Genomic DNA, 27,758 nt, shown 5'->3' on the forward strand with positions numbered 1-27,758 from the left:
TAGGTGTACAAGTCTGGGTTTAATGCGAAGGCAAACCTGCAGCCCTAAATCTCTATCTTGTAATTCAGGTACTGAGGATGAAAATTAAAACAAGGTTAGATAAAAACATTCACTATCAAAACTTAATTATGCATCCACAGGCCGAGGCTCATTATTCATCCTCCAACCTGGAAACAAATTAGCCTAATGAAGCCACGAGTTAAAATGGAGAAAGGATGTAAAGGCTGGAGAATATTTGTGTCTGTGCCCGAGTGCCAAAACCAGCACTGAGCTCTGGGTGCTACATTTGTCACCAGAATCGGGTGCTTCCTACACGTGGTGCTGTGTCCAGCACCCGGGTTTTCCTAAGAGCAGGTTACAGTTGCTCGTAAGTGGGAATCTGAAGCCGTTAGAGACCGGTGAAACGTGGGGCTCAGCGCAGGCACGGGGGCTCATCGAAACCAGAGGTGGTCAGAGGCCATGGGTCTAAAGAAACCCGGACACCAATGTCAGCTGCCCCTGAGTCAACCCAGCTTGAGGGACACGTTTAGCCCTGGCACAAGTTTCCTGGTGACAGTCAGCATAGCCCCACGGAGAGTTTGGCGCCAGTGACCTCTAGTAAATGTGGAACCAAATCCCAGGGGCTGGGAAGAAAAGAAACTGATAACTAACTATAGTGGGATGGCAGCTCTCTGTGGCTTTATTGCACAAGTGTTTAAGAAGCTGAAGACTATAATTAAACTGCCTGGGAATGTATAATCACAGCAAGGAAGGCCTTTTGTCCTGCTCCTTCCCTGCAGAATTTGGGGAGAAATGAAATTACATCATAGGCAAGGGACTTGATAGGCATTTAATCCTGTGCTCTCTGCCGCACCGCCCAGCACCCCTCGGTTTTGGACCAGTTGCTTTGGCCGCCTATAAAAGTCACCCATAAACTATAACTCCTGGCACAAGTGGGAGAAGCCTGGGTCTGGGGATAGTTAGGGGCTTATCCGCAGCACGGCACGGCAAGTCTGGTGATATATAGCCCAGGTCTGAGCTCTGCAGCAGAGCGCAAAAGGTTCAAGTGACCTAGTAAAGACCGTGCCAGTACCAGAGAACAAGTCCCCACAGGCCCCCGGCTGAGCCATTCTCACCGCTTTATTCTCTCGCTCCCATCCTAATGTGCTTAACTATAAATGACCCCTTTATTTTTTATATCTCCATTTCATTTTTTCCCCTTCTTCCAAGGAAGCAGTAAAACAGGGAAGCCGAGAAGCAGAGCTCTTATTGTAAAGTCAGTGCTGACGCAGAACAGTTCTGGGGACCTCACAGCTCACGTTGAACATTTGTATCATCACAAGGAGGCTCTGGGCTTCTCCTCTGAGACCCAAGCCCTAATCCTGCTCCCAGGTTCCCAGAAGAAGCTTACCGGGATGATGCAGGCAGAGGTGAGCTGCATCTAGTCTGGGGGCCCTGACATTCACGGTGGTATTTCCACTTTTGCTGGGTGTTTTATTCTATGCTGTCCTGGGGGTCATCACAAGGATGGCAGAGCGGGGGAGAAGACAAGCCGGCAGAGCAGAGCCCCCCAAACACAGCTACTCCATTGTGCTCTTTGTTTCCGATATGCAGAAGATGCTCAGCCACCCCGGGCAGAAGGACAACAGCTTGCTGTTTATTAGTATAATTTTTAAAGGTGCCTCATTGTATTTATTTGCTGTGTGGTTAAACATTTATTATTTATATTTAATTTTCCCAGACTCAAAGGGGCATCACTAGTGGCTGAGTGTCTGCAGATTCAGTGCAGCTCCTTCACACACTTATTTATGTAACCTTGGCCTCCCCCGAGGGGCTCCCGTTTCACTATGTGCCATCGGCCTCTTAATTGGCCTCACAGATCACGCCTTCTCCTTCAGCTCACCCAGGTCCCCACGACCCGTAATTTCTAAGATATTAAATGTGGTTGAATCAAAAGAGTTCAGTAAATTAAAGTCAGGAAGTTTCCTATCTCTCCTAAACCTTCGCTTTCGATTCCCTCTCCGGGGTGATGGCCAGGCTGGGGTCATGGCAGTGGGTCTGGAAGCTCAGAGGAGGACCAGGCTGTGTCCTGGGCAGGAGATGGACATGCTGGCTGGCGCGCCCGGCCATTGGCTTGCCTGGCTTCACACCCGGCCGTGTCTTCTTGATTAGAGTGTTTGGCACTAATTAGACTCCAAGCAGCTGATTAACCTGCAGGGATGTATAGAAGCTGTTTTCACAATAAGATACTACAAGAGAGGCAGCTCTCCCTCTTTGGGATGCTTTTGCACAGCAACCTTGGCTGGTGGGTGGCAGAAGCCATCCTCTGCCTCTGAGCCATCCCAAAGCCACCTCTCCTCACTCCTTTCAAGTACGGTAGCTCTTGCCCAGCTAACGGTTTGGGTTCCAAGCTGGAAAGGGCAGCCAGGCTGGGCCCTCTATGAGGCCATAGACTCTGGGGTCTAAAAATGAAATTTTCAGAGCCAGGGAGACCAGGAACTCCCATTGATTTTTCCCAAGAAATAAAACCACATCCAGGCAACGGCTTTGGATATTCCTTTTGTGATACATCCTCCCGCCAAGGTACCCCAAGCACCTTAGGTGTGCAGTGAGGGGATGCGTCTGACCCAGAGATGCTGCATTTCACATCCAGCCGCCAGCTGTGGTGCTTCATGAACAAATCATCCAGGGCTTTCATCCAAACACAGGCCAGAAGATGCATTTGCAGCTGTTAAACTTTAGACTATATAGATCCTGCAGCAAGGAGTTCCATGTGTCAATGATAAGGCAAAGACATCTGGAGAACTCAGCCAAATGAGGTTTTCGCCAGGGTAACTAAATCTCCAGGTGAAGGGGGTTGATATCCCCGGTACATTTTTTGCCCGGTTGCCAGCTGTTTGGGTTTAAAAAGAAACTTCACTCCCATAGGTAGAGCTATTTCGACATTAATGGTTTTATACCTTCTCCTTAAATATATCACAGGCTACACTTGGAGATAGAGTTTGAGAGTAAACATTTTTATGCAGGAGCTGTCATCTGTGAGTAATCACAGACCTAATTGAAGCTGGCCAGCCTATTAAATAAACATTCAGCATAAACGAGGGAGCAAAGAAATACCCTTTAGTTTGGAAATAGTTGAAATGATGGAAACAGGCACCTGGGTCAGGGACCAGGGTGGTGGGGTTAGAGTAGCAGGAGAGCCAGGGAGGGAGCTTTCCCCAAAGCTGTGAGAACCAGAAAGCATCAGGAATTGGGATTTGGAGGCAGCGCAAGAGGAGAGCTTCCCTGGGGCAGGGTGCTGGCCATGGCAGGCCTGGATTTTGGGGCAAGGAGACTGCAGTCTCAAGGAGTCTGGCTTTACTATATCCGGGGAAACATGACTTCCCATCACCTACTGTTAATAGCTGGGCTAACGCTTGTGAAATAGCCTAGCAGAAATCATCCTCCCAGCATCAAATATCGCCTAATCACCCCACTGAAATGGGCAACGATACAATCTTGCAGCATTTCTTGTGTTCCTTGGGGAACCACCTAATCCTCCTTGTTGTCTGCCAGTTTTTCCTCGTCCTTGGGAATTTCACGTATAGAGAAGGCTGTAGCTTTCAAGAGCGAGGCACTCGCTGCTGGCGGGTCTCACAGCTTGCCGCAGTGCCACGAGCGGTACCGAGCCACGCGGGCATCCGAGGCTGGGGGCACGTAATGCAGAGTAGGCAAATTTTCACCCCAGCGAATCTCACAGCATCCTGCCCCTCTTCGTCCTCTCGCCAGATGTTGCACGGATGTGTGCGAGCGGCGCTGCCTCTTTGGGAGGTGATGAGAAGAGGGTGATGCACCGAAGTGACATGCTCAATTTCCCTCAAAGATGGTGCAGCCACAATAACATTTTTCCTGCTGATGGCGTCCATGTGTCTCTCCCTTTTCACTGGAGCTCTGTTACACACCGGGATGTGGGACGAGCGTGTGTGCACCTTCTGTTCCCTGAGCCATCCCTGCCTTTCTGGGGAGGACGAGGTGCCTGGCCTTCCGTGGTTAGTTTAAGAAAAACACTCTCCCAGTGATCAGTGCCTGTATGAAGTAGATGTATGGTTTCAATTCTGTCCTTGAGCCATGGATCATTTAATGTTGTCAACACATATACATCCTTCTCAAACATCCCACTGAGAATTTCTAGGGACTGTAGACAGCTTAAAGCTAGCGTTACAGCAGCAGCTTCATATTTGCTTTCAGATCCACGTGCATTTTTTAATACTAAGGCTTGCATAATTGCTACTGAATTTCTAAGCAACTTCTTCAAAGGGGCAGAGGCGCGTTAGCAGTAGGAGTACTGGTGGTGGAGCAGGAACAAGGCCTGTCGTTGGCTTGTAGTTTCCTGGCAGCAGCTCAGAGATGGTGTTTGAGGAGCCCTGAAGAAGGGCTGGGTTGGGACCTCCCAGCTCGGCATGTGTTTGAGCACGTTTACCTCCTGACCGTGGGGCAGCTGGGACGCGCTTGCCAAACAGCCGCTGATGCTAGGTGCCTGCATTAAAAGCATTTTAGCGCTGCACATATCTTGCCAAGGAAGCTTGCACTGACACCCTACTTCGAAAAGTGGGATAGGGCACTGCCAGCCTTGGTGGGTTTTTGTGGAGGTTTTTGTTTGTTTGTTTGTTTGTTTTGTGAGGTCTGGATGTTGCCAGAAGACAGTGAGATGCTATGTGCAATGAAGATGACCTGGCAGGTGAAGAACTCATCACAGGGCTCATCAAGGCAAGGCTATAAAAGGGGAGACAAGGTGGTTCCTCAGTGTATAAGAAGCATCTTTTGATCTTTCTCAGCTGGGGGAAATGGAGTCCCAGCTGGGTGGGGGTTAGTACCTTTTGCTCTTGAGTGTTGCAGTCTCTCTGCTGTCTGAGCCATGGAGGTGGGAGATGTGCCACTGCTCTATGGCAGTGGCATCAAGCTCTGCTTGGGATGCCCACCCCACTGGGGTCAGTCCCCTCTGGGTAAAGGGCGGTGACCACTCCAGGGAGTAGGTCACCCTCCTCTTTGTCAGCGGCCAGCTGCTCTCTTGGGTGCTGGGGGAAGAGATTAATGCGAGGTAGTGATGTCTGCTGGCTGGAGTATGAGAACGGGAGGCTGTGGGTTTGCTGGAGAACCTGCAGCAGCTGATGACTGCTGAGAGGTATGGATGAAGCTGGGTCCCCAAAGGCTCCTTGTGCCTTTGGAAATGTAGAAGGGCTGTGGGTGATGAAGGCTCCCCGGCTGTGCACCCAGCAGCAGGGCTTGGAAGACAGCTCCTTCCCTCCTGAGAAAGGACATTTCTGGGGCTGAGACCAACCCGAGGCGTCCCCCTGTACGGAGGGGGCTGTCCCCTCTCCGTCCCCCTGCTGCCGCAGGGCCCTGCGCAGCGCCACGTCAAAGGCACCTGGTCAGCCAAACTCCATTTGCTGTGTCTATGTATTTATTATATTGGAGCCCAGGGTAATTACTTTACAACTCTGAACATTAAATATCATTTGTCTTATTCCAGTAGGTCCAAATCTTTATGAATTTTATCTGATGCTTGCTCCCTTCAATTATCTGCCATCAGGAAAAGTTTACCGTTGCTGCAAAAATATCAATTTGCCAGAGGTTGCAATACATTCACTCTCCACCTCTGTAATTTACAAACTTACATTCTATGATTAGAAAGAAAAATGGCTAATAGAAGAAATATTCATGCAAAATCGATACTGAATAAGATGCTGCCACCTTTTGGCTTAACCTAATTCTACATCTGGGGCCAAATTCATCCCTGGTGTAACTGCTTTGCTGGGAGAGGAGCTACAGCTGCCCCGGGGGTGGCTGTGAGGGATGGAGTGGGATGAGGAGATCTGGGGGGCCCATCCCATGACTGTGAAGTGGGCAGGGGGAGCTGATGCTGTGGGGTTTGGAGGCTCCAGTGAGGGGAAATTTCCCATAGCTGTGCTTCTGCGACAGCAATTTCCTTCTCGCCCATGCAGAGCCGAAGTGGAGGTTCCCAGCAGGTTTTTCTGTCCCTCCATCCACCTGGGAGGCTGGAGCTATGTCCCGGGCTTGTGTCCACGCTGATGTGCTGGGAAAGAGGGTCTGGGATCCGAGGAGACTCGGCACGTGGCTGAGCCAGAGGGTTGGACAGTTCATCTAAGCTTTTAGGCAACCTCCACCCTGCCTGCCTGCAGTGTGGTTAGACAGTGTACAACAGCGGGACTTGCAACACTGTCGGTCTTGGTAACTATTGAATGTACTTATTCTTCAATTACATGTCACTGCAACGGGCTGCGGAGCCCAAATACCGCTGTGCTTTCAAAAGAAAACAAAACCATGTTTAATTTTTCTAGTAAAGATATTCCAAAGTGCTACGGTAGAGCAATGGCAATGCTGCTCTGTCTCCTTGCCCAATGACACAGGGTTTTTTTCAGCTGAATACCAGCAAGCACGTGATTAAAAGCTCTTAGGATTCTGCGGTTGTGGGATTTCCAGCAGAACTTGCTATTTCTCTCATATCTTGCCCTTTTGTTTCCCTGAGTCCAGGGCAGAGTCTGAATTCGGTAATTGCCACCTGGATTTCCTTTGCTGTCTTCCCAAGGAACTTGTTTGAATAAATTGAATTGGCAAACATATTGTTCAGCCGCAAAGTGTTGTGTCAGGAATAATGTAGGTATTACCGGTCTCTCTATTCAGCGCTGAGTGCGCTGCCAGGGACAGCGAACCGATGCAGGGGAGCTCCTTCCGAGCAGCTCCCTCTGTTTCTGCTTCAGAAAGAAGCGCATGGGGTTTTTTGGCTGGTTGCTCCACGCTCTAAAGCAAGAGCAGGAGGAGCTCCTTGGAGCTTCCACGGAGTGTGCAGAAACTCTCCTCCAATGGGGAATTTTCTGCTAATAGGTTTCTCTGGCTTGTACTTGTGTCTTCTTCGCTAGGGGAGGCTCGGGTGCGGCAGTCACCTTGTTTTCCATGGGGCATCTGAGCACTCGGTCCCACTGATGCCAACGTTAGGTCTGTGTCAGTAGAGCTCAGGCCAATGTGGTGGGGACAGGCAGGTCCTGGGGGTGTCTCCCCCAAGCAGAACAGGGCATTCAGCTGCAGGGCTCTGGTGAAGGACCTCAAGGACTGGGTTAGGCTGTGGAAACACAGCAGCGAGGAGCTCAGGGGTCTAATCAAGACAATAACTGGGTGTTGGGAAAATTCTTTGGGGTGGGGACTGTCACCCCCTGCATTTCTTTTCTGTGCTGTGGGGTCCAGGTACGGTGATCCTTGAGGTCCCTTCTGTTGTTAGTGCTGCTATTGTGGGGTCCAAACTCCAAACGTTGGACTGTAGGACAAACGCTTCATTTAAAAGCATTTTGATCAGAACTCTTTTCGGGAAGCCCTTGCTGTTCATCTCTCTGGTTTTCTCACTGTACTCAGGTGTTATGTCCATCCCCTCGTCTGGCAGTCCTTGTGTCCACTGGTAACTTCCAGGTTTACTAGTCTGGTAGGTGAGCGGTGATGAGCCCAGCTCCTGCCCCGAGCACCAACTGGCTGCTCTGAGCAGCTGGGCTGCGAGGGTCCTGCTCTCCTGGCAGATATGAGGCAGCTCTCTTCCTTCCCCCAGTCCTCACCAGAGGAGAAGCTCCTCTGCCTCTTCCAGCTTGCTTTCACCAGTGTCTCACCCTGAGGTAGGATGCAAAGATGAGAAAAACTTGCAAATCCACTCCCATCTCCTAGTGAAAAGGAGATGCGAGCGGACAAGCAAGGAGCTGAGAACAGTTTGTGCTAATGAGTTGCTAGCTCTGTTTCAGTGCGTGTTTGAGGGGGCAGCCCTGGGTTGGGGCTGAAACCAAGACTACCAGGATGTGCCCCAAAATGGAGCTGAGAAGAATGTAGGGGTGTACAGTAGAAATCACACCCCAGAAAACTGCTCAGTTGCTCCTTCCTCCAGGATGCACTTAAGCTCCCAAGGTAGAGGTGATCTGAATGTGCCAAGACATGAAGTTTAAAGTTCCCTAGGGATATAGGCTCACCTGAATCCTCCTTACCTTGACATGATCAAGCTCTACAGGAGAAACAAGCTCTCCTGCATGCAGGTCCCTGGAGAGTGGGGGCACAGCCAGCGCACATCGGCAGGTCAGCACACTCCAGCCAGGCACAACCACCACTGTGACACCGACATGTTTCCCAGTGTCGACAAACAACTGTGACAGCAGGGACAGGAGCCCAGGACCACCCTGAGGAGGGCTGTAACCAGTGGGAGACAGCACCGTGGCTCTGCAAACCTTGTGCCCTCAGCTGTAGGGTGGCCAGGTTTCTGCAGGAGATGCAGAGGGCTCACAGGAGAGTGGTCCTGCTGGGAGGATGCTCCATGAGACAGGGCAGTGGCACCACCTCCTCCCTCAGCGGGGTCTTACAGCAGGGAGGGCTGCCCAGTTATTTAAAAAAAAAAGCTCAGTGGGGGGATTTTCACGATGGGACTGTCAGAAGCCTTGCCAGGTGAGCAAGGTCCTGCAGAAGCTCCTTGGCCGCAGAGGTGACCCCGCCATGCGGGTTAGCAGTGACATGGTGCCACCTCGTGGCATGCGGCTCCGAGTGTCATGCGTCCTCGTCCTTGTGGGATGGACATCTTTCCAAGGGGAGCATCACCCTGCGGGTGGTCCACCAGCTCCCAGGGCTGGCTGGTGCCTCCAAGGACGTGGCTGCGCCGTGGGCTGGTAAAGGCCACCAGTAAACGGGTGGTTGGGACCGACGGGTGAGGGACTACCCTGGAAAACAAGGGAAATAGCTAAAACTGTTGTCCTACCCTCTAGTCCGAGCAGCAGGTGCAAAGCAGATAATGACCCAAACTGATGGTGTCCATCTCAGAGCCACCGCTTTTGGAGATGATTTCCTTAGGGCTGTCTGCCCATTATGGGATCCACGCGTTAAGGGGGTCTCCTCCCCTGCTCAGCTATTCCCCCCTCAGCTATTCCTTCTGGTTCCCAAGCTCTACCAGGATTCTCCTGACCACCCTTCCCTGCTAACCCGCAGGAGACCCGCTCATCCACACCAGAAATGCGTTTGGTCCCATTCTGTACCTACAGCATAAAACCCCCCCCCAAAACATTTATGAAGGTGTAGGTTTATTTCTTAGTGCTCCAAAATGGGAAAGAAGGATTTCTCCATTTATCTATATTAAAAATAAATAAATAAAAAGAAAGACAATACTGAGGTTTGACACTGCTGTTAAATCATCATCAGTTGAAGTATTTAAGGACAGAGTCTCCTTTTTTAGTAAAATGCTTTAATTCAAACCCAGCAATGCATCGAATAAGGAGGATTTGGGGTCTAATTTCCCGTGCTGATGGATGGCATCATGGTAGTGCCTGAGAAATCTGGGGCTTGGTAGTCATGGACTGTGTCCTGCTGTGCCATTTGCAGTATGGACTCAACAAAAGGACAGTGGTTATCCCAGGGAAGTCTGCCACGGAGACTCAATCTGTTTTCTGCGAGGTGTTGGTCGCTGACACTGTAAGACATCAGTGTCTGATCTGTGACCAGAAATCACCTGAGAAGGGATTCATTTTTCCACTACTATTAGAAAGGCTGTTGCAACGTTTCCCACCCTTTGAGATAGCGTTTTTGGAGCTACTAGTCCTCTGTACCTGTGCTGCTGCCAGCTCAGCCGCTGTCTGTGCTCTGCCCTTTTGGGCTGGGACATTCCCCACCAGCAAAGCAAATGGCTCGATTCTGCTGATTTTTTTTTTGTTCCTCCTATAGAGTACACAGCGATACTGAAGAAGGAAAAGCCTCTTATTTCTGAAAGGAATGTTCTAAAAAGGGGTTGGAGACATAGTGGGTATCAGAGGCAGCGGGAGATATGGTGGGTTTAACCTCTGAAACACCAAATCGGGGGTTTCCCCTGGCTGGGGAGCTGGGGATTACGAGCACTTGGTCTCTAATTGAAGTTCAGTCTACAGAGCAAAGCTTTTTTTTTTTTTTTTTTTAAAAACCCGAGGAGAGAATTTAACATTCTCATAGAGGTATATATCACCAAAAATCGCCCATCAGAGGAGGCCCTTTCCAGTTTACTTCATCATTTAGGAAGGGGGTTTTAAGCAAGGGGCTCTTCTATCAAAGAAGTGAGCTCATGCTGGTATAATGGTATCTGTGTAAATCCGGCAGCGTAACAGTGGCTGCGGCGATGAGCCCTGAGGCACTTAGCAAGGATTTGCCAAGGAGCCTAAGGGCTGAAACACACTTGAAACTCAACGGGATTTAGGTGCCTAAATGCATTAGGCTGCTTGGAGAATCCTGGCCTTTGAAGTTAAAGTAGACACTAACAAAAAAATGGCTAAAAAAAAATTTAAAATAATTAAAGTCAGGCTAACGCTGCTGTGAAGGCAGTGGGTGCTCCGAGTTTTGCACGTGAAACAAGGCAGCGGGAGGTGGCCACCAAAGGCAATGGAGAGGCTCCAGCAGCATGAGGGTTCGGAAGATCTCCATCCCTGGTGCCTCCCACCCCGTCTGGAACTGCAGGACGGCACCTCTGAACCATTTCCAACCCAATGCGCGTCTGCTTGTGTGGGAATGACCCAGGGCACTTGGCCGGAGACATCTGCCTTGTGAGAGTGTATGAGGAAAACATTAAAAATGCCCTTTTTTTTGTTGAGAAGAATCTTAGGACATTAAAAGTTGGGGAACTCATCTTCATTATTTCTCTTTAAAGTTACTTATGAATTGAGAATGGCTCTGCTCATATTTCTCTTTTATTTGCTATCTCCCCAGGCTAAAGTGTTGTCTATTTATCTTACAGATTAGGTTACTTTTTATGGGGTTCTTGCTATTATATTTCACCTCTAACTTTGTTAGTTTGTGTTTGATATTAAATTATGTTGAACAAAATGTGCAGCTCAAGGACATTTTTCAGCTCCATCCTGAAATGAGGACCTTAATCCTGTTTCTGGGTCTGCCCCTGTAGCCCAGCCCATGGGGACAAGGATGGGGTATGTAAGAAGAAGGGCAGCGGAGCAGTGTTTGTACCAACTACGGGCTTTGCAGCGTGAACCTGCAGGAGAATCGTGCCTGTAAAACCAGTCGGTTCATGTACAGTGATTTTTGGAAGCATCTCTTTAGAAATGGGTTCTAATAATATTGACATCATCACCAGATAAGATCCGGGACTAGTTAAATCACAGCCTCGCAACTCAGTGCTCCTTTGGGGATTAGAAGATGTCGCTGAGCTGTCACTCTAAAGCTGATCATGGGCTCGTTTAACTATGTCATCCCATAAGACAGCCCTTTCAATTATGTCAACCTGTCTGCTCTCCCTAGACTCTAATTTTAGAGCAGCAGTAGCTAATATTCTTGGAAAACTGATCCGCCTCCACAGATCTCTCCTCTCTGTCTGCTGCTGCTAACGGAGTATCCTGTGGGGAGATCGGACTGCTTTACTTCCCCTCCTGTAATAAACCTAATAAAAATAGGTACCATTAGGTTCCTTTGTGTGTGGTCTCTTTAAGACACTTATCTGAGCTATGTAATGGAGATGTCACGTCTCCTCCACAGAGGGATCTGGCAGCACCGCAGGGTCATTGCAATAAAAATAAAATTCAGTTTTAAGAGCCTGGTACGAAATTATGAGCTGAAAAGCAGGATGATGCGATTGGAGTTCAGAGACCTGAAAGAGACAAATGTGAGCTGGAGTCACCCGAATGTTAATGCTGCAGCGGTGGCTCCGCAGCTGGCGCAGCAAGCGGGATGCTCCCGGACAGCGCAGGAGGACCGCAGGTGACGGGGGGGCCCTGGGGACCCCAGGGACAGGGGACTTGTCCATGTCTGCTGGGAGGCGGTTGGGTGGAGAGGAGGCGGACAGACCCGGCCACGGGCACCTCTGCGCTGTGCTGCCCGTCAAACGCACCTCGGTGGGAAGGGGACAGCCCTGCCCCGAGAGAGACGATGGAGCCACCCACATCCCTGGCTCTCCGTCCATGCTGTGTCTGTAGCTGGCAGGACCGCCGTCCCCCTGCCATCCCAGGAATGTCCCCCTGCCCTCGCAGGCTGGCAGCACAGGAGGAAACAAAGCCGCTGTTCCATTTGGGTTTTCCATTGTGTCTGCCGTGGCATTCACAAGCAGCAAGGGCTTTCTCCAGCCATGCAATTGGAACTGCCATGACTGAGGGGGTAAGGAAAGCCTTTGAAGATCTTCTCTGTCTCTTCTGAGCAGCATGGCATTCTCTTTGGCTGGGTCAGGTCTCCTTTGGCCACTGCTCCTCTGTGCTTGGCCTCCACCAGGCTGGACTGGCCATACTGGAGGACAGTGGTGTGCAGGTCTGAGGCTGTCGGAGGATTTTCTGTTTTCTGCAGAGCAATTCTAGCCTTCTCCAAAATAATGAATCTTGGCGTTTGAAGGAGCAGACATCCGTGAAGCTGAGGCAGGCTGTGATCCTCTTCAGAGGTGTTTTATCCCCCCTTTAGGATGCAGTGCGGGTCCTAAGGCAGACCATGCTGGTGAGGTAGGGTGGATGGCGCTGTTTAACCCCCTGCAGAGCCACCAAGAGGCAATCCCAGGTCCCATGGGAGAGGAAGGGAAGGACAAAGAGGAGAACCACAGGACAAAGCAATAAAAAAGACTAGAAAGGGAGTAAAACAGATGGAGGGAAAAAGAGGAGGCAGAGAGACCGTGCAGAGACAAGGGAGAGAGGTGACCTCCATCCATCCCACCCAGTACCACCAGTGTGGTGGCGAAGGCCAGGCTTTCCCTTTGCAGATCACGCTCTATAGAACGCACACGCTGCGGGCTGATGGGGAAGGATACCTCCCCCAGACTCCAGCAAGTTAGTTACACATAGCTTTCCTTTCATAAATCCATGTTGGCTGCCCCTAATCAAATTCTGCTTCTCAAGCAATTTCCCTTGCTAATTCCTTCCGAATCAGTTCTAACCCACCTATCCCCCTTGTCGCTAAGCTAGCCAGCCTCTAATCGCACGCCACACTGTGTGATCCTTTCCCAAGTAATACAGAGTTCGGCACTTTCCTCCGGTTCTCAGCAGCCTAACCTGTCAGGAGCAACCTTCTAAAAATATCACTAAAGACCTCGGCTAATTTCTAATCCTCGTTTCTATTAAGACGGCTGCCTGTACTATGTGGGTTTCTAGACTTGGGATTTACAGTCTTCCTTAAGAGCATCTAATCTGCGCAGAGCCATTTCTGTTGTTATCCATATGCAAACTCCTCCCTTCCCCACCATACAACGTGATCCCTTTGGCAGCGGCTCTCCAATCTGCAGGGCAGCACCCACCAGCCAGCCAAGACACCAGCCTCTTCCTCTCCGCCTAGCTCACCCCGTCGCTTTTTGGCAAGCCTTCCCGGGGAGATCGCTGGGGTCCCCCTCCTCTTGGGCACTGGGTAGGTGCTTTGTATGAGAAAAATCAGCCTGCCAGCTCAGCAGGGCAGGTGATCTTCTTCGCACTTCCCAAGTTCTTGAGCGGTGTGTAAATAGTATAACGGAGCTGAAGCGTAGACGCAGAATGGAGTAAAGTACCTCATATAACTGGATTTTCTATTACTGTTTGTATTTGGATATTTTTTGCTGTTTCCTCCTTCTTTTCAATACTCCCCCCATCCCCAACTGTCAAAACCAACCAGGTCAGAAGAACAAGCAAAGCGAGGGAGAATGCCACGCTCTGGCTGTCCCCCACCGCCCTGGCAGACACCAGGTAGCCGGCTCAGCTCAGCCAAGGGCAATCCTTTCCGTCACATGCCATTGGCTAAGGAACCTGGTGGAAGACGCTGCACGACGGTATTGTCAAGTACCAGGCACGTCTGTCTGCTAAAAGGAGCACCGACTGCTAAGGATCTCCCTGGGTTTGAGACCACCAGGGTTTGCATCAAACACAACTCAAGAGGCAGGTTCTACCTGGGCAGCCGCAGCCCAAGGATGGGGCCATCAGGAGATGAACAGCGTGACGTTTGATGGAAACATCCTCCACCGCTGCAGAACGCTCTTCTAGAACAGAGCCAGACAATGATGGCTCTAACCTACACCTTGAAAGCCGCATCAGCCTGGTCCCTTCAGCTGCTGGTGGTACAGGCATGGTGAGAAGGAACTATGTAAATCAAAGGACAACGCTGCTTTGAAGGCCAGGGAAACCTTTACACTAGAAACTTGAAGTCGTCTTTTCATCACGAGAGCAGTGGGGCTGTGGGACAGCCTTCTGATGGGAATAAACTGCTTTTAACATTGGGTTTGGTTTGTTTAGGAAGGGAATTACATGAAGTAGATATATGTTCTATAGAAGCTCACATTGAATGACCCAGAAGGTCTCACATCGGTCTCCAAAGACTATGTGTCTCTAGCCATGCCAGGCAGAGGGGCTGGACTCGGTCCGCTTGGCACAGCGCTGCCGTTCACACTGCTCCTGGAGCTGAGCTGGTACCTCCCTGTCCCCACATCACACCCCCAGGGTGTCCCCAGGGCGGGCTGTGGGTGCTCCCAGCATGGACGTGGCACGGCTGTCCGAGAAGACCCCGTGCAGCAAACGCCACAGCGCAGGAGATGAAATCAGAGTTTGCCCGTCGCAAACCAAGGACCTGGGGCGGACTGCAGTGCTCTGTCAGCGCAGTTGCTCTTTGGAGGAAGGGCTTTAAATGAGGATCTTTGGTAATTTTACGGGCCCAGGTGGGAAAATTAATATGCGTGGGAAGGGCGTCTGGCTGATGACGCGGCATCATTTAATGCAGCAGGACCGTGCTCTCAGGAAGACCGTAACACCGGTGTGGCCGGCTGTAAGCTGGCACGCGCAGCGGGAGTCACGCGAATGCTGTGTGGCAGGGTGACGTGGAAGATGGACGAGTGACACGTGCCGTTCCCAGACTTTGAGAGCACAAACTGGCCTTTGCAGTCAGTCACTAACGCTCCTCTTCCACCTCACAGCTCCACTCTGCAGCCGAGCCGTGTACGACAGAAGAAAGGCAGGTGTTTTCTGCGGAGAGCAGAGGCAGAACAACATTTTGTTGTTTCTCAATCCTGCGTCCTCGCCTCCTGCGTGCGGAGCCAGTGGTGTTACACGCTTTCAAAGGTCAAAATTTCCGAACTACACCTGGATCTTGAGGTGCCTCGTTAAGAGTGAGACAAGCATTTAAAACCAGAGACCGTCAGGGAGACTTTTTACCCAGGTGATTTCTGCAAACCCACAGCTGCAGCTGAGCCTCGTACACTCGCTCGCCCGCTCCCAGCGGCTGCGCTCCCCCGGCTCGCCCACCCAAACCCCCCGGCACCCGCTGGAGTCCCGTACCGGGCCCCGAGCGTCACCCCGCCGCGATGAAAACCCACTCTCTCACCCCGAGCTCTCTGGATTTATTTTTTAAAGTTTGGAAGTGATACGAGCGAAACGTCACAACGCGGTGGGATGACGCAGCGGCCTCAGCCACGATGAACGCGTGAAACGGGAACGGCGAAGGGCTGAGGCACCCCCGGGGGCTCCGGGGCAAACCAGCCCGGAGCGGCTCGTCGTGGCACCGCGCCGCCCGTCCGCAGCCGAGACCCGCGTCCCACGGCCAGGCCGGCCCTGCGCTGTCACCCCCGCGCGTGCCCGTACAGCCGGCTATTCACAGCAGCGGGACGGCTTGCGTCACCTGGACGCGATCCCCTGGGGAAGCTGGAGAGACCCTCGTCTTCATCAGCACCCGCTCCCTCAGCCCCGCCTGAGCTCATCTCCGGGCGCCTCCCCGTGCCCGCGCCCATCCCCGTGCCCGTGCCCGGGCCTCCGCCACGCCGCGCCGCTTCCCCGGCCCCGCCCCCGGCGCATGACTCAGCACTCCCCCCGGCCCCCGATTGGCCGTCCGCCTAGAACGCGCGGCAGACGGCGACGGAGGGCGGGGGGGGGCGTCATTGGCTCGGTCCGCCGTAACGTCATCGGCGGTGGCCGGGACGGGCGGGAGCGTGACTCAGCACGTGACTCAGCACGTGGGGGCGGGCTGGGCCGAGTCAGCGGGAGGCGCATAAAGGCGGCGGCGCGTGCCGCCCCGTGCTGGGGCTGTCGGTGCCGCCGGCATGGAGCTCCCGGGGCTGGGCGAGCACTGCTCGGAGCGCTCCTGCAAGCAGCTGGGTAAGCGGCGGCCGGGCTTCCCCCTCGGGGAGCGGCTGAGGGCTCGGTGCCGCCCGAAGGGAGCCGTGAGCGGGGACCGGCGGGCGGGCGGGCTGGCTGGCTGGCTCCCTCCCGTCCGGATGGCATCGTAAGGGGCGCGTAGCTTGTGTCTTGGGGGGTGTGCGTGTGTGTCAGCCTGTACCCCGCGTCTCTTCCGTAAGCCAGGTCTGTACGGGGGTGCTCGGGTCAGTAGCAGGCACCAGCGCTGCTTTGGTGGTTCCCCTTAGATAGGCCTTGTAGGGAGTAATAGCTGAGCGCACTTTATTTTGTTCTTGTATGTTGCTCAGCTGTTGAGGGATGTTTTTTAAAGAACAGCGATACTTTTGAGTGGGTGTTGGATTTGTACTTCAGCTCCTGGTGCTTGACTAATGCCTCGCTCAAAGGTTCTGTGCTGAAGGAGCTCCTGAGGTATTTACAGCTTGTGTTAGCCTGACACTGTGCATAAAAAGGGGGAGAACTTAGCACTTCTAATATTCATGAAGAATGATATGCTTTCCCTTGAGATAATTGGATTGTCACTAGACAAAAATTTGCTTTAGAATTTTGGTAGTCTTTAGCAAGTACTCTTACAGCTGCTAGCTCTGCTCCATAAGAATCCTGTTTTCTTTTTATTCTTTTCCCAGATTTCCTTCCTCTGAAATGTGATGCATGTGGGGAAGTCTTCTGTAAAGATCACATCCGTTACGATGACCACAAGTGTAGCTCAGCCTACAAGAAAGTAAGTTCCTATACGTGAGTCAGCAGTTCACACGGCAGGATTGCAAGCCATGCGCAAATGCTGCTCTGAAACTTGACCTGTGGTTTCAGAAAAAGTGGATAGAACCACAAGATTTAAGTTAATGATACAGCTGAATTTGAAATATATGGAAACAACATTTCAGAGGTCAGTACTGTGAGATTCTTGTGTCTTTCACTTACACCACATCTTTCCAGAGAGGAGTACTTCATGTTTTAAGTAATGTATTGTGGCCCAAAACTATCTGCAGCCCCAGTCTGTTAAGATGAAGGACAGCAAACATGAAACTACAGAAAAAATAGTCAGTGGGGCCAAACTTTGGTCTCTGGTGTTGGAAGTGTTCAAAGACTGTAACTCCAGAAAGCCTGGAAGCATATTTAAAGTCAGCTTACCAAATACATTGCTAGAAATTGATTTGGCAAAGCATCTCCAACTAATTTTTGGATAATGATTTGCAGTTACCTTTGAAGTATATCTTTAACAGTGTTATAAATGAGTAGAACATAAACCGCTTGTGAATACATGTCCATCAGCTATAGGTAAGAGAAGGGGAAGGACAAAAATAATTGGGTGGGACTTCTGATCTGTGTTGTATGTTCTTAGAATGTGCAGGTTCCGGTGTGCCCACTCTGTAACGTGCCTGTCCCTGTACAGAAGGGGGAAATACCAGATATTGTGGTTGGAGCCCACATGGATAAGGACTGCAAATACAATCCAGCACAGCAAAAGCAGAAGGTAAGGAAAGTGCTGTTGAAGTCTAAACTACCTGCCTAATGCTTGTGAAGCAGAATGTGTGGAAGCTTGCTATGCTTCATCTTAATTATAAGGGCACTTGAGCATTTGTACTTCAGCTTGGTTGTTACTTGGCAATGCTTGCTTGCTTTTTGGGATCAGCTTTCCAACTTCATGTCCTCTGTTATTCAGATCTTCACAAACAAGTGCTTAAAGCCAGGCTGCAAAAGGAAAGAAATGATGAAGGTAGTTTGTGAACAGTGCGGTGGCAACTTCTGCATAAAACATCGGCATCCTCTGGATCACGACTGTAAAGGGAGCAGCCACCCCACCCCCAAGGCAGGGTAAGTTGTGTTTATGATAGCTTGAGCTCAAGCTGAAATTTCAGAGCTGGTGTCAGGGGTTTGGGGGTGAGCTCAGACAAATAGGGAATTCTGTAAGCTACTGATCACTTGAATAAAATAGCCACTACTTCCTCTTTGTATTTGGGCCTAATTTCTGAAAGTCTGTGGGCTAAGATAAAAGCTTCTTGTTAAATGCCTTCCTAAAATTTTTCCAAGATTACCTATCTTGATAGCATGACTCTTGTCTCCAAACTGTGAACAGACACTGGCCATCTCAAGTGCCCTTTGGGGCCTGGATCTAAATACTAGAATTGTAAAGTTTTTCTTAGCACTTTGAAGTAACAAAGAACAAAATCAATCCCTTACCAAATAAAGTTTAAACTTAGTTTTAATAAAAACCTGTCTCTTGCAGGCGGATATACTTTCCTTGTTCTGTGGAATAGGGCTGTAGGAATGTGTGACAGATGTGGATTGTTAAACTGGATGGAAGAGTGAAACTACTGGCAGTGTGCATAAGAGGTGCTGAGCCTGGTTGTATTTCTTTGTAGATACGCAGCTCTGATGAGAGCCTCTCAAACTGCCTTCAAGTCAGCAGGAGCAATTGGAGTGCCATCTAATGGGGGTCTTCAGCACAACAGGTATGAGCTGGAGAATGAGGAGAGACAAACAAGCTTGTTTAAAAATAGTCTTATGTCAACATGGTGTAGGAGTGCCACTGTCACACCACTGGCTGCTCTGAAATTGGTAGTTTGATCAGTGTTGGGAATGTGGCAGAGGGGTTCTGACAGCACAAGTAAATCTTTACTTCTCCATACTGTAGTGATTAAAACAGCTCTATAGACACAAGCATTAGGATGTCAAATTGTAACAGCAGGCTGGTCTCCTACCTGCTTGGTGTGAGGCTTGTTGAGGTCAAGTCCTCAGAATGCTGAGGAAAGTATAGCAAGCACCTGAATAAAATAAATGGCCCAAGCCCTTCCCTGCCATGGTGTATCTCCTTGTGACCTAAAGCTTTAATTGTGTCACTCTTACAGTGCTTTCTTATGTCTTTCAGATGCAGATAGTAGAGGCTCTTCACATCTGGATCAAATCTCTATCTACTTTAATTTTGTCTATAGGTCTTTAAAATTTTCTATGCTGTTAATTTATTTTTCTATCACAATGTTTCATGTGTTCAATAAAGTGTCACCCTTTTCCAGCCAACTTTATTTGTTCCTGTATTTGGAATAAGAACTGTGATACTATGAAAAATATGTGGTGGAGAAAACTGGGGAAGAATAGTGGTAGGAAAAAAAAACTAAAATTAGTATGAAACAGCCAGCTTTGCTTAGGTCATGCTAAGTCTGAGCTATGAGTCTCCTAAGATGAAAGTCTGAAATACAAGCTACTGTTGTATGTCTCAATCTTTCAGGAAGTGAACTGCCACACAGTGCAGCATTCTGCTTGATAAACAACATATATCAATGTGTAGCAAGTTTTATATAAGCTGCCTCTTGATTTCCAAATGTCATTGGAAGTACTTGATTTATAAAGCCATACTTAGTTTTTCTAGGCCCACCCTAAGCAATTTGTTGAAGGCTCAGAGGCATGCACAGTATAATTCTTTAGAATTTATTGTCCCTTAAATAGAAACCTAGATTTGCATGGTATTTTTTTGCAGTTGGGAGGGGGAAAGAAAGCCAGAGAAAGTAGCATTAACTGTTTGTGTCTTGTGTAATGTGAATGAGGCAAAAATAGAGCATTGTCTAGGGAGCCTACTCTTGCTGTCTTCCTGGAAAGCTTAAACAAGTGAAGACATAACAGACATGCTCCATCTATTATTTTGACCAGCTATCTTGGCTCTTTAAAACTGCATGAATATCCAGCTGCTTAGCTTGAGGCCTGAAATATTGTAGGCTGATGAAATGGAAATGTGCTGTTAATGAACAATGCTAATTCCCCAGCTGGGATCTAAGTAGACCTCTCACACAAGCTAATTGTGAGAAAAATGCCAAGGCTTACTGATGATGTCAGAGGGTCAAGACCTCAATTTCATGTGTCATTGGAGCCATTCCTCTGCATGCTGGGGCTGGTGGGCTGGCGTGTTGGCTTAGGACTAACTGAAGGGTAATTGCAGTCCCTGCAGCGATGAGTGCCTGATGCTGCTCTGCTGAGGTGGGAGGATGAGCAGTTTGCATAGCAGAGAGTTCCTTGACCTGGGGAAAAATAACCTTTGATAACACTGTAAGATGTGAGTGTAAATGCAGTTAATGCACGTGCTTTATACAGCCTTGTAGTTGTGCAAAGACTGTTGTGTGCCTCTTGTTTCTCTTTGAAGAAGCTTAATCATTAGAATACAAATGCTGCCTAAAGAGGAGGCATGGATTTATGGCCCTTCACAGGGATAGCGTGTAAACAATCAACATGTTGAGTTGTAGGCCTCTCATCAGAAAGGGCAGCGATAATGTCATTTCTGGCCAATGCAGAACAAACTATCTGTGCTATCCCATATTCATGTTTGGCTCAATAGGATTTCTTCTCATCCAGCAGAACTTTTTGGGGAAGATCAAAGCTATAATGAAGGCTGTGGTTGGCCAAACTGAATATGTAATATAGATATGAGTTACCACTGCTAATTCCATATAGTCCAATTTTATGCAATTGTGTGGTCAAAATTGTGATCTGAGGGTATCTGTAATACTGTGTTTAACCACAGGATGTCACAATAGGATGTGTAATAAACCAATCATCATTTTTAGGAAGCCTAAACATAAAAAACATGCTTTCCCTATTCACATTAGAACAAAAGCTCAAATTACAACTCTAATTTTAGATACCACTACCTACGGATTATTCTGTGTGCTCTAATGCTGTGACTCAGCCTGAGCATGTTGCTACAGCACCAGGATTTTTGTAATCTTTCTGTATGATATATAACTGGCCATGTGTTCCCAAATGATGCTGTGTACCCCACTGGTGGTACAGGAAGGGGGTTCCAGTGGAGAGCAGCAGCAGGGGCTGACATGGTGTGAGGATGTGGATCAGAGCCGAGAGGCTCAGCCCAGTAGTGATGGGTGGGGGACAGGACTGCACCCTGTGGTGTGGGGCAGAGGTAGAAGGAGAGGGGCAGCAGAAGGTGTGACCCTGCTTTGGATGGAAGGAAGCAGAGGTGTGAAGGATTACCTCTTCCCATCAGCGTGTATAACGGTGTGGGGAGTTGTTGGCATTAGTGTCTGCTACCACAGCCAGCATCTCGGCTGCTCCAGAGATCAAAGCAAATGGAAAAAAAAAAAAAAAAAGCTGTTTCAGGTTGTCATGAAAAAAATGCTCTATCTATGTGTTTGTGGTAAATATTCTTGCCCTTAAATTACCAAGGGGAAATGGAAATGTTTGTGCACGTGGTATTCATAGAAAATAAAAACATAGAAAACAATTCTTCCCTGGAAACCTTGTCCTAGGAGATGTTTTCCTGTCCACCCGCCTCCTCCCAGCGCGTTCCCTCAGAGCCGATCAGCACAGCAGCTCACGCTGTCTCTGACACGGAGCCTTCGGGATCCGCTGGCTACAAGGCCCCACCACCGTCCTCCGGAGAGCCACCTCGCTGCGCCAGCAGCCGGCACGGCGCCCACGGGGCCACACGCGAGCCCGCTGTGGCCAGCGGCACCGGGGCTGGCCTTCCACCGGGGGTCGCTGACGGGCAGCGCGGGGGTGGGTGCTGCCAGGCCCTGGCGTGTTCCTGTCACGCCGCGGGTGGATCCCGGTCAAACCTGGAGGGTCCCTGTCACGGGTGGAGCCCAGTCAGGCCCGAGGGGGGACAGCCCGAGCCTGGCGGGGATCTCCTTGGCAACGAGGGGCGGGGCCACGGCTCTTGTCCCACCCCCCCGCAGGAGGCAGGGGCGTCTTCTGTGGCGGATCTCGGCGCGGAAAGGTGACGTCAAGCGCGCCTCCAAAAGCCGGCCGAGCACTCCTCAGCACGCGTGTTCCAGGTGGGCGCTTTAAGTCCGAACGTTGCTTTCTATTGGCCGTCCGGAAGATTGGCGTGCCCAGGGCCAACCAGAGGCTTCCATTCTCTCCTTGTAGCCAGTGAGAGCGAGGGGGCGGGCTGCGGCGCCAGCGTGGGGCTCAGTTAAATGTGTGGAGGAGACGGGTCTGAGAGGTGCGTGGGGTGAGGGGAGGTCGCGTGCTCTGTGCGCCCACCCGTGGGGCCCCCGGTGGTGCCCGGCGGGGGCGGTGGGAACCGTGGGGGTCTCCCTGCCCCGCCGGGCCCGGCTGGAGGCTGCGGGAGGGTCGGGGCGGCCCGGCCCGGCCCGAGGCGCGGCGGCTGAGGGGGTTGCTTTCCTTTCCCCCCGGTGCAGCTTCCCTCTCTCGTCCCCCAGCCGGCTGTCCCCGACCCCCGCAGAGGGTGGGAGCTCGATGCCGGGCGTGTGCTGCGGAGGAGCCGGTGGGTAGTGCTGGAGGCAGGACAGTAATGTTTGTCCCGTGAAAGATGCTCTGGTTGCTGCTCTTGAGAACGTAGTACTCCAAAATTAAAAAAAATCTTTATCGTCACGAAGCCTTAACTCGCTCCTCAGTAAAAGGAGAAGCAAACCCAGGGCTCTTGTGTCGGGAAGGCAGCGAGCTGGTGCCTCCCGAGCGTTGCCCGCCAGCTGAGGCGGTGGGTGCCTGCCCGGCCCAGGTCTAGGCCTGACAGGAGTGTCGCTGCCTGAGGTGCTGTTGTGGTGGCCCTGTCGGGGACTTGGGTCCCTGCCGCTCTGTCAGGTGGCACGGGTGGTTCCTGCCCATCCGTTGTGTGGGCTCAGCTATATGGGTGCCTGCCAAAGTGGGTTTGTGGGTGGCTTTATCTTTCAGAGTGTGTTTCAAGCTAAATATTTGTGATTGAGTCAACTGTTGGTTTTGTGCTGTTACACAGAAAGTGACTGTGTTGGGGCAGCTGTTGAAAACCACTTAAATCAGATTTTTTCTCAGAGCAATAATAGGCAGTTACAACTAGACCTGGTTTCAAAACCAGGTTTTCTGCAACTGCTGTTTGCCATTATGTCGGGTTAAAAATGAAAGATAAAACTCGTGAGACATAATTCTATTACAGATGTTATGTTTCTGTTACAGAATATTTCTAGTTTAGAATGCCAAAAATGAATGTGGAAAAAAAAGAAAAGAAGGCAGAAAAAAGAAAAAAGCTAAAGCAATGTGTGGCCCAAAAGGGAGAGCTGGAATCTGAAATGGAACCAAAGAAAAAGAAAAAAAATCTTCAGGTAGGTTCTCCAGTTTTGACTGTTTAATTCAATAAAATGTGGATATATCGTTACCTGTGACGTGATGGGTTTAGAGATTCAGGATTGAATCTGAATGTACTGTTCGATTCAGTTGCAATGATTACTTGGTCGTGATATATCTAGAGTGAAAGTTAAAAGCAAAAGATAAACTAAGCCAAACCTGGACACCATTGTAGCAGTCAGAGTACATGATCTCTGTTTGTTTTGGATGCCTCTGTGAAAGACAGAGAATGGGTGAGAGAATGTGGGTGAAAGGCAAACCAAATGGCTTTAAGCAACTGTCATATGGCAACATAGGCATAGCTTAAGTCTTCATGTGATCCTGAGTGGTTGGAAAAACATGAAAGATGCTTTCTTGGAAATCCTCTTGATTTTTGGACAGAATGTCAAGTGACCAGAAGGTGTCAGCAGTCTCTTTGTATTACTGAACATTTTATGAATTAATTTTATGAGAATGACATTAGCAATATTGAGATGTTATTTAAGGGGCAACTTAGAGCTGTAAGTTTTGTGTGATGGAAATGATACATAAACAGGGTGACTCAATTCTGCTGTTCTGAGTGGTTACTGGAGAACGTGGATCAAAGGAATATGAAGTGTTTTGATACTGTTGAGAAGTGGAGAAGGAAAGGCAAAGTTTTTTTCCTCAGGAATTCTTGAGGTGATGTTAAGCCATGGTCTTAAAAACTTTCTTACATTTCGTGGCCTAACAAAATCAACGTGAAAGCTGCTTGTTACCTCATTTTTTGAGATGTATAGCTCAGTGGAGATTGTATAACTAAAAAGTAGTATTTCTTGTTATTAGACTTTAGTTAAGCTCATTGGCAAGAATATTTTTGAGAGCTTTTGGATGCATAAGTGTCTCTAGCTATTACATTTAGAGTTTGTGAAACATAATATAAGAAAAGCCAACTTATTGGCAGTAGCTATTCAAAGGTCTGTAATTCTTGCAGTTTTGAACTCAGCAGAAATGTTCCTATGGAGGGAAAGATTGCATCTTTGTCTATATCAAAGCAAAAATAGAAAATGTGGTACTTATAGCTTAATAAGAGGGAATGTTTCTCCTTTCCTTTGTAGGGTGTGTGTTACAGACTTTAGATTAACAGTACTATAATTCAATTTGAGTGAAAATAATTTTCCAGGATAAACAGTGTGAAATTGAAATGTCAAAATTAAAATCTGATTGCCTGTGACGATCTATATAGTTTCATGTAAAAGTGGAAAACAGCTCAAGGGGGCTTCAAACCCCCAACAAGTGGGGCCTTTTTGGACCGTCTGATATTAAATGATAAGCTCTTAGAACCCCCAAATTAATTTTTGTTGCCCTTGCAGACTGTAGGACTGTGAAAGAAAGAGCAAATATTAAAAAGAAAGAAAAATCCTTAATACTGTTATGGAACACCACTAGGCACAACAGTTGTTAGAATTATAAAAGTCGGTGTCAGTGGGTGGCTGAAACATGTATATAGTGTTAGTTTTAGGGAATGCCATATAAGGTCTATGACAAACCATTTTTTGGCATCAGCTTTATAAACTGAAACTGTTGATAGTAGGAAAGTGTAAGTTAGTAGACAACATTTTTTGTTTGAAATGGCTGTTGAGAATGAAAAATGTTAGGCAGATCTTAAACAGTTTTACTTCAGAAATGGTTAATGGAAGTTAGCTGTTCACCAGTTTATGGTTGTTACTCAGCACGTGTACTCCTGCCTTTGTGTGAAACACTTGGTGAAGTCACAGGGGCAGTTATGCTTTAAGATGCTTTTGTTCATCAAACCTTGTCAGCATGGAAAATGTAGTAGAAAGTAAGGTAAAATTGCTTTGTGTGTACAGGAAGATCAGGAGGAACTGTGAGGCTGCAGAGTGATGTGTTCATTTTGGATGGTTCCAAAGAAGAAATTTGGAACAAAAATTAAGGCAACTGCTGAGAGTGTTTATTCTCCAGCCCTACTTTCTTTAGTTTTATTTCTGTTATTTTAAAATAAGCTGGAACTTTGATAGATCTACAGAAATTCCTGAAGCATGACGACTAGATTCTCATGGACTTTGATTGACTTTTAATGCAGTAACTGAATGAAAGAAAAGGGTTTTTTTGGCATTCGTAAAGTAAGTCTCTCCTAAGGAGTCTCGTGTGATGGAAAGAAGATCAAATGATAGCTATATAATAGCTATATTCATATAATATACATTGCTTGCGGTGGGAGAGAGGTTTCACTAGTTCATTAAGTCACTTTACTTTCCTGTGATTTACTTTTTTCCTATTCTAGTACTAGCAATTTTAGTCTCCAAAGTGGAAAATGTAAATCTCTTAATTGATTTTGTTATAGAGCTGCAGGCAGGCGAGCTGAAATGTGTCTTAAGTGACTGGATTTTGTGTACATTGATCATTCCTTCATGAAATTTGTTTCAAGAATTCTTACCAGCCTAAGACTAAAGCATTTTTCCTTAGAACAACTTGACCTTTTGGAGTAATCTTGATGTTTTATTGATTTTCATCTATTCAATTTCTTCTGTTTACATTAAATAGCAATGAGCAATTCAAGACCAATATCAATGTTTTCATGAATGATCTTAGAACCACACAGCTCTAAATGACACATCTCTAGTGGAGCTGAGCAATACAAGTTTTAAAATTTAATCCAGCCTTGTGTGTTTTTGTGACAGATTTTCATAATGTTACTGTTTTGTTTTGCTACTTAGCAATAAACCCCACATTTTAAACATTGATTTACTTTTTTTAAATGCTTGGAGATTAGTTTTACTTGTTTTTTAATGATTTTGTAGTTTACTAACATACTCATGTGTTAAACCTTCCTATAGTTGGAGATTATTCTTTTGAATTGTCACATAACATAGGCATAAAGCAGAGAGATTTAAAATGTGCCATCTAGACTGTTGGTCTGAAGTTAAATACCAGCTTCTTAAATAAAAGCTGTCTGAGACAAATTAATTTTGTTTCAGCTCTCTGAAAAAAAAAATATTTACAATATTGTTGACGCATCATCTTGAAATAACAGAAGCATTGGAAGTGCTTGTCTGCAATTACCCGTGTCTTGCTTCTGTTTATGGATTTTTTTTCACCCTTCAAAATTTCAGCTGCCTTAGTGCCGCAAAGCTGATTGAAACAACAGTACTGACACTTACACCACCGTAGGTAGGGAACATGTTGTGGTTGCTTTGTTTGAGGGCTATTTGAGTTCTACCCAGAATGACCTTACTGTATCAAAGGATCTTTTAACCTTGTAATTTAAAGGTAGATCTTGTTTCTCCTGCTGTTTTCAGGGCTGCAGGCTTTCTACAGAACACTAAGGAATTCTTCCAGAGGTGAACATCTATTAGGCAAGACTCAGAATTCATAACCCATAGAAAACAGTAGTAATTTCTTCTTCCTTCCCAATTTAGTCTAGCAAACATTGTAACTTTCCTTAAAGTTACAATGACTAAGAGGCAATTGATCTTTATAAATCAAATCCGTTGTTCATGATGGAAGGGTACTTTAGCTAACTGTGCTTACACAGTGGCTGTTTCCTTGTGTGTTCCTTGTTATCTTCAGCATTGTAAATGGTTGGAGGAGGAGGAATCAACATTTTCCCTAGATAAAGGCAAAATCAGTGGGAAAGGAATTTAATTTTTGAGATTCCATACAGACAGTACAAACAATGGCAAATAAACAAGTAGCTCATGGTGTTTCTTTAATCAGAGGGCTAGTGTGCAGGTGCCCAAACAGTAAGATCTGTTTACCAAATGGAAAATGGCAAAATTAGGAGGGAAAGGGTTTTTCTGTTCAGCTTTTTGAAGGTTATCATAAAGCCCAATAAGGAGTTATTAAGCCAGTACTACGGCAAAGCAAACCACAAAAAATGATTCTTTAAAATCCTTGTTTGCTTGTAGCAGTGCAAAACCCCATAAAGTTATGTTTTAAACTGTGGAGATAAACATTTTGGCATGAGCTTGGTGGAATAGCTAGGAATGCTACTTTGATATGATCTCTAATGCTGCTTGTAATCAGGTAACTGGGGTACGAATTTGAATGTTTAATAAATGCAAACCAGACATTCATGCTACAAAACCTATCAAGCAGATACTGTAAAGCTATCATTGGAAAGTGTATTTATTTGACAACCCACTAATTCATACCAAAGCCTGTTGTTGAAATAATGAGTTGTGGATGATTTGCAGACAAACTCAGTAATCCTTTATTGTTCCATTTAATTTATTTTTTTAATTAATGGAAGCTTATCTTGTAACCATCAAAATAACTTGTTTTGCGTTTTCGCATCCTAAAAACTGCCATAAAGTTACAACTTGGTGTGATGTTGCCGGATTTTCTTCTGATTATCAGGCTACCGATATTAGCTGTTATCTTACATACATTAAAAATATATTTTGGAAACGGCTTGCATTTTAATTCCACTATCAACTCTTCCTGCATTTGTTTAGTTTTGCTTTGTTAGCTTAACCCTCTGTTGTACGCATTAATGTTATCCATGTTGATTAATTTTTCCTTTTTTCAAGAAATATTTAGAAAACCGATCTTAAATATTGAAAAAAGGAAAAGAAATTCCAAACCCTTAATTTCATTTAGCATAATCTCCTGAAATAAATCTTGTCTTGTACTGGG

At 47.9% G+C, this 27,758-nt stretch overlaps 2 protein-coding genes across 5 annotated transcripts in view; both read left to right on the plus strand.

The window, feature by feature from the left end:
* Positions 1 to 15,901: 15,901 nt before the first annotated feature.
* Positions 15,902 to 19,091, plus strand: ZFAND2A (zinc finger AN1-type containing 2A). 2 transcript variants are annotated; one of them, XM_075767656.1, is made up of 6 exons: positions 15,902 to 16,037; positions 16,700 to 16,794; positions 17,416 to 17,547; positions 17,737 to 17,888; positions 18,437 to 18,526; positions 18,943 to 19,091. In XM_075767656.1, the coding sequence occupies exons 1-6, from the start codon at positions 15,983 to 15,985 to the stop codon at positions 18,950 to 18,952; spliced, it is 534 nt and encodes a 177-aa protein (XP_075623771.1). In that variant the 5' UTR covers positions 15,902 to 15,982; the 3' UTR covers positions 18,953 to 19,091. The 2 variants fall into 2 exon arrangements, with proteins under 2 accessions (XP_075623771.1, XP_075623773.1); XM_075767658.1 differs by lacking the exons at positions 18,437 to 18,526; positions 18,943 to 19,091 and having other exon boundaries at positions 17,737 to 17,892.
* A 2,659-nt stretch (positions 19,092 to 21,750) lies between these two features.
* The window catches only part of CHLSN (cholesin), a 130,196-nt gene continuing 124,188 nt past the window's right edge, over positions 21,751 to 27,758 (plus strand). Inside the window, exons 1-2 of one of the 3 annotated variants that reach the window (XM_075767691.1) lie at positions 21,751 to 21,853; positions 22,974 to 23,119. In XM_075767691.1, the coding sequence (XP_075623806.1) occupies positions 22,991 to 23,119 (129 nt within the window). In that variant the 5' untranslated portion in view covers positions 21,751 to 21,853; positions 22,974 to 22,990. The other 2 variants (XM_075767689.1, XM_075767692.1) reach the window with 2 other exon arrangements.

Source organism: Balearica regulorum, chromosome 15 (genome assembly GCF_011004875.1).
Source record: "Balearica regulorum gibbericeps isolate bBalReg1 chromosome 15, bBalReg1.pri, whole genome shotgun sequence".
Classification (NCBI taxonomy): domain Eukaryota; kingdom Metazoa; phylum Chordata; class Aves; order Gruiformes; family Gruidae; genus Balearica; species Balearica regulorum.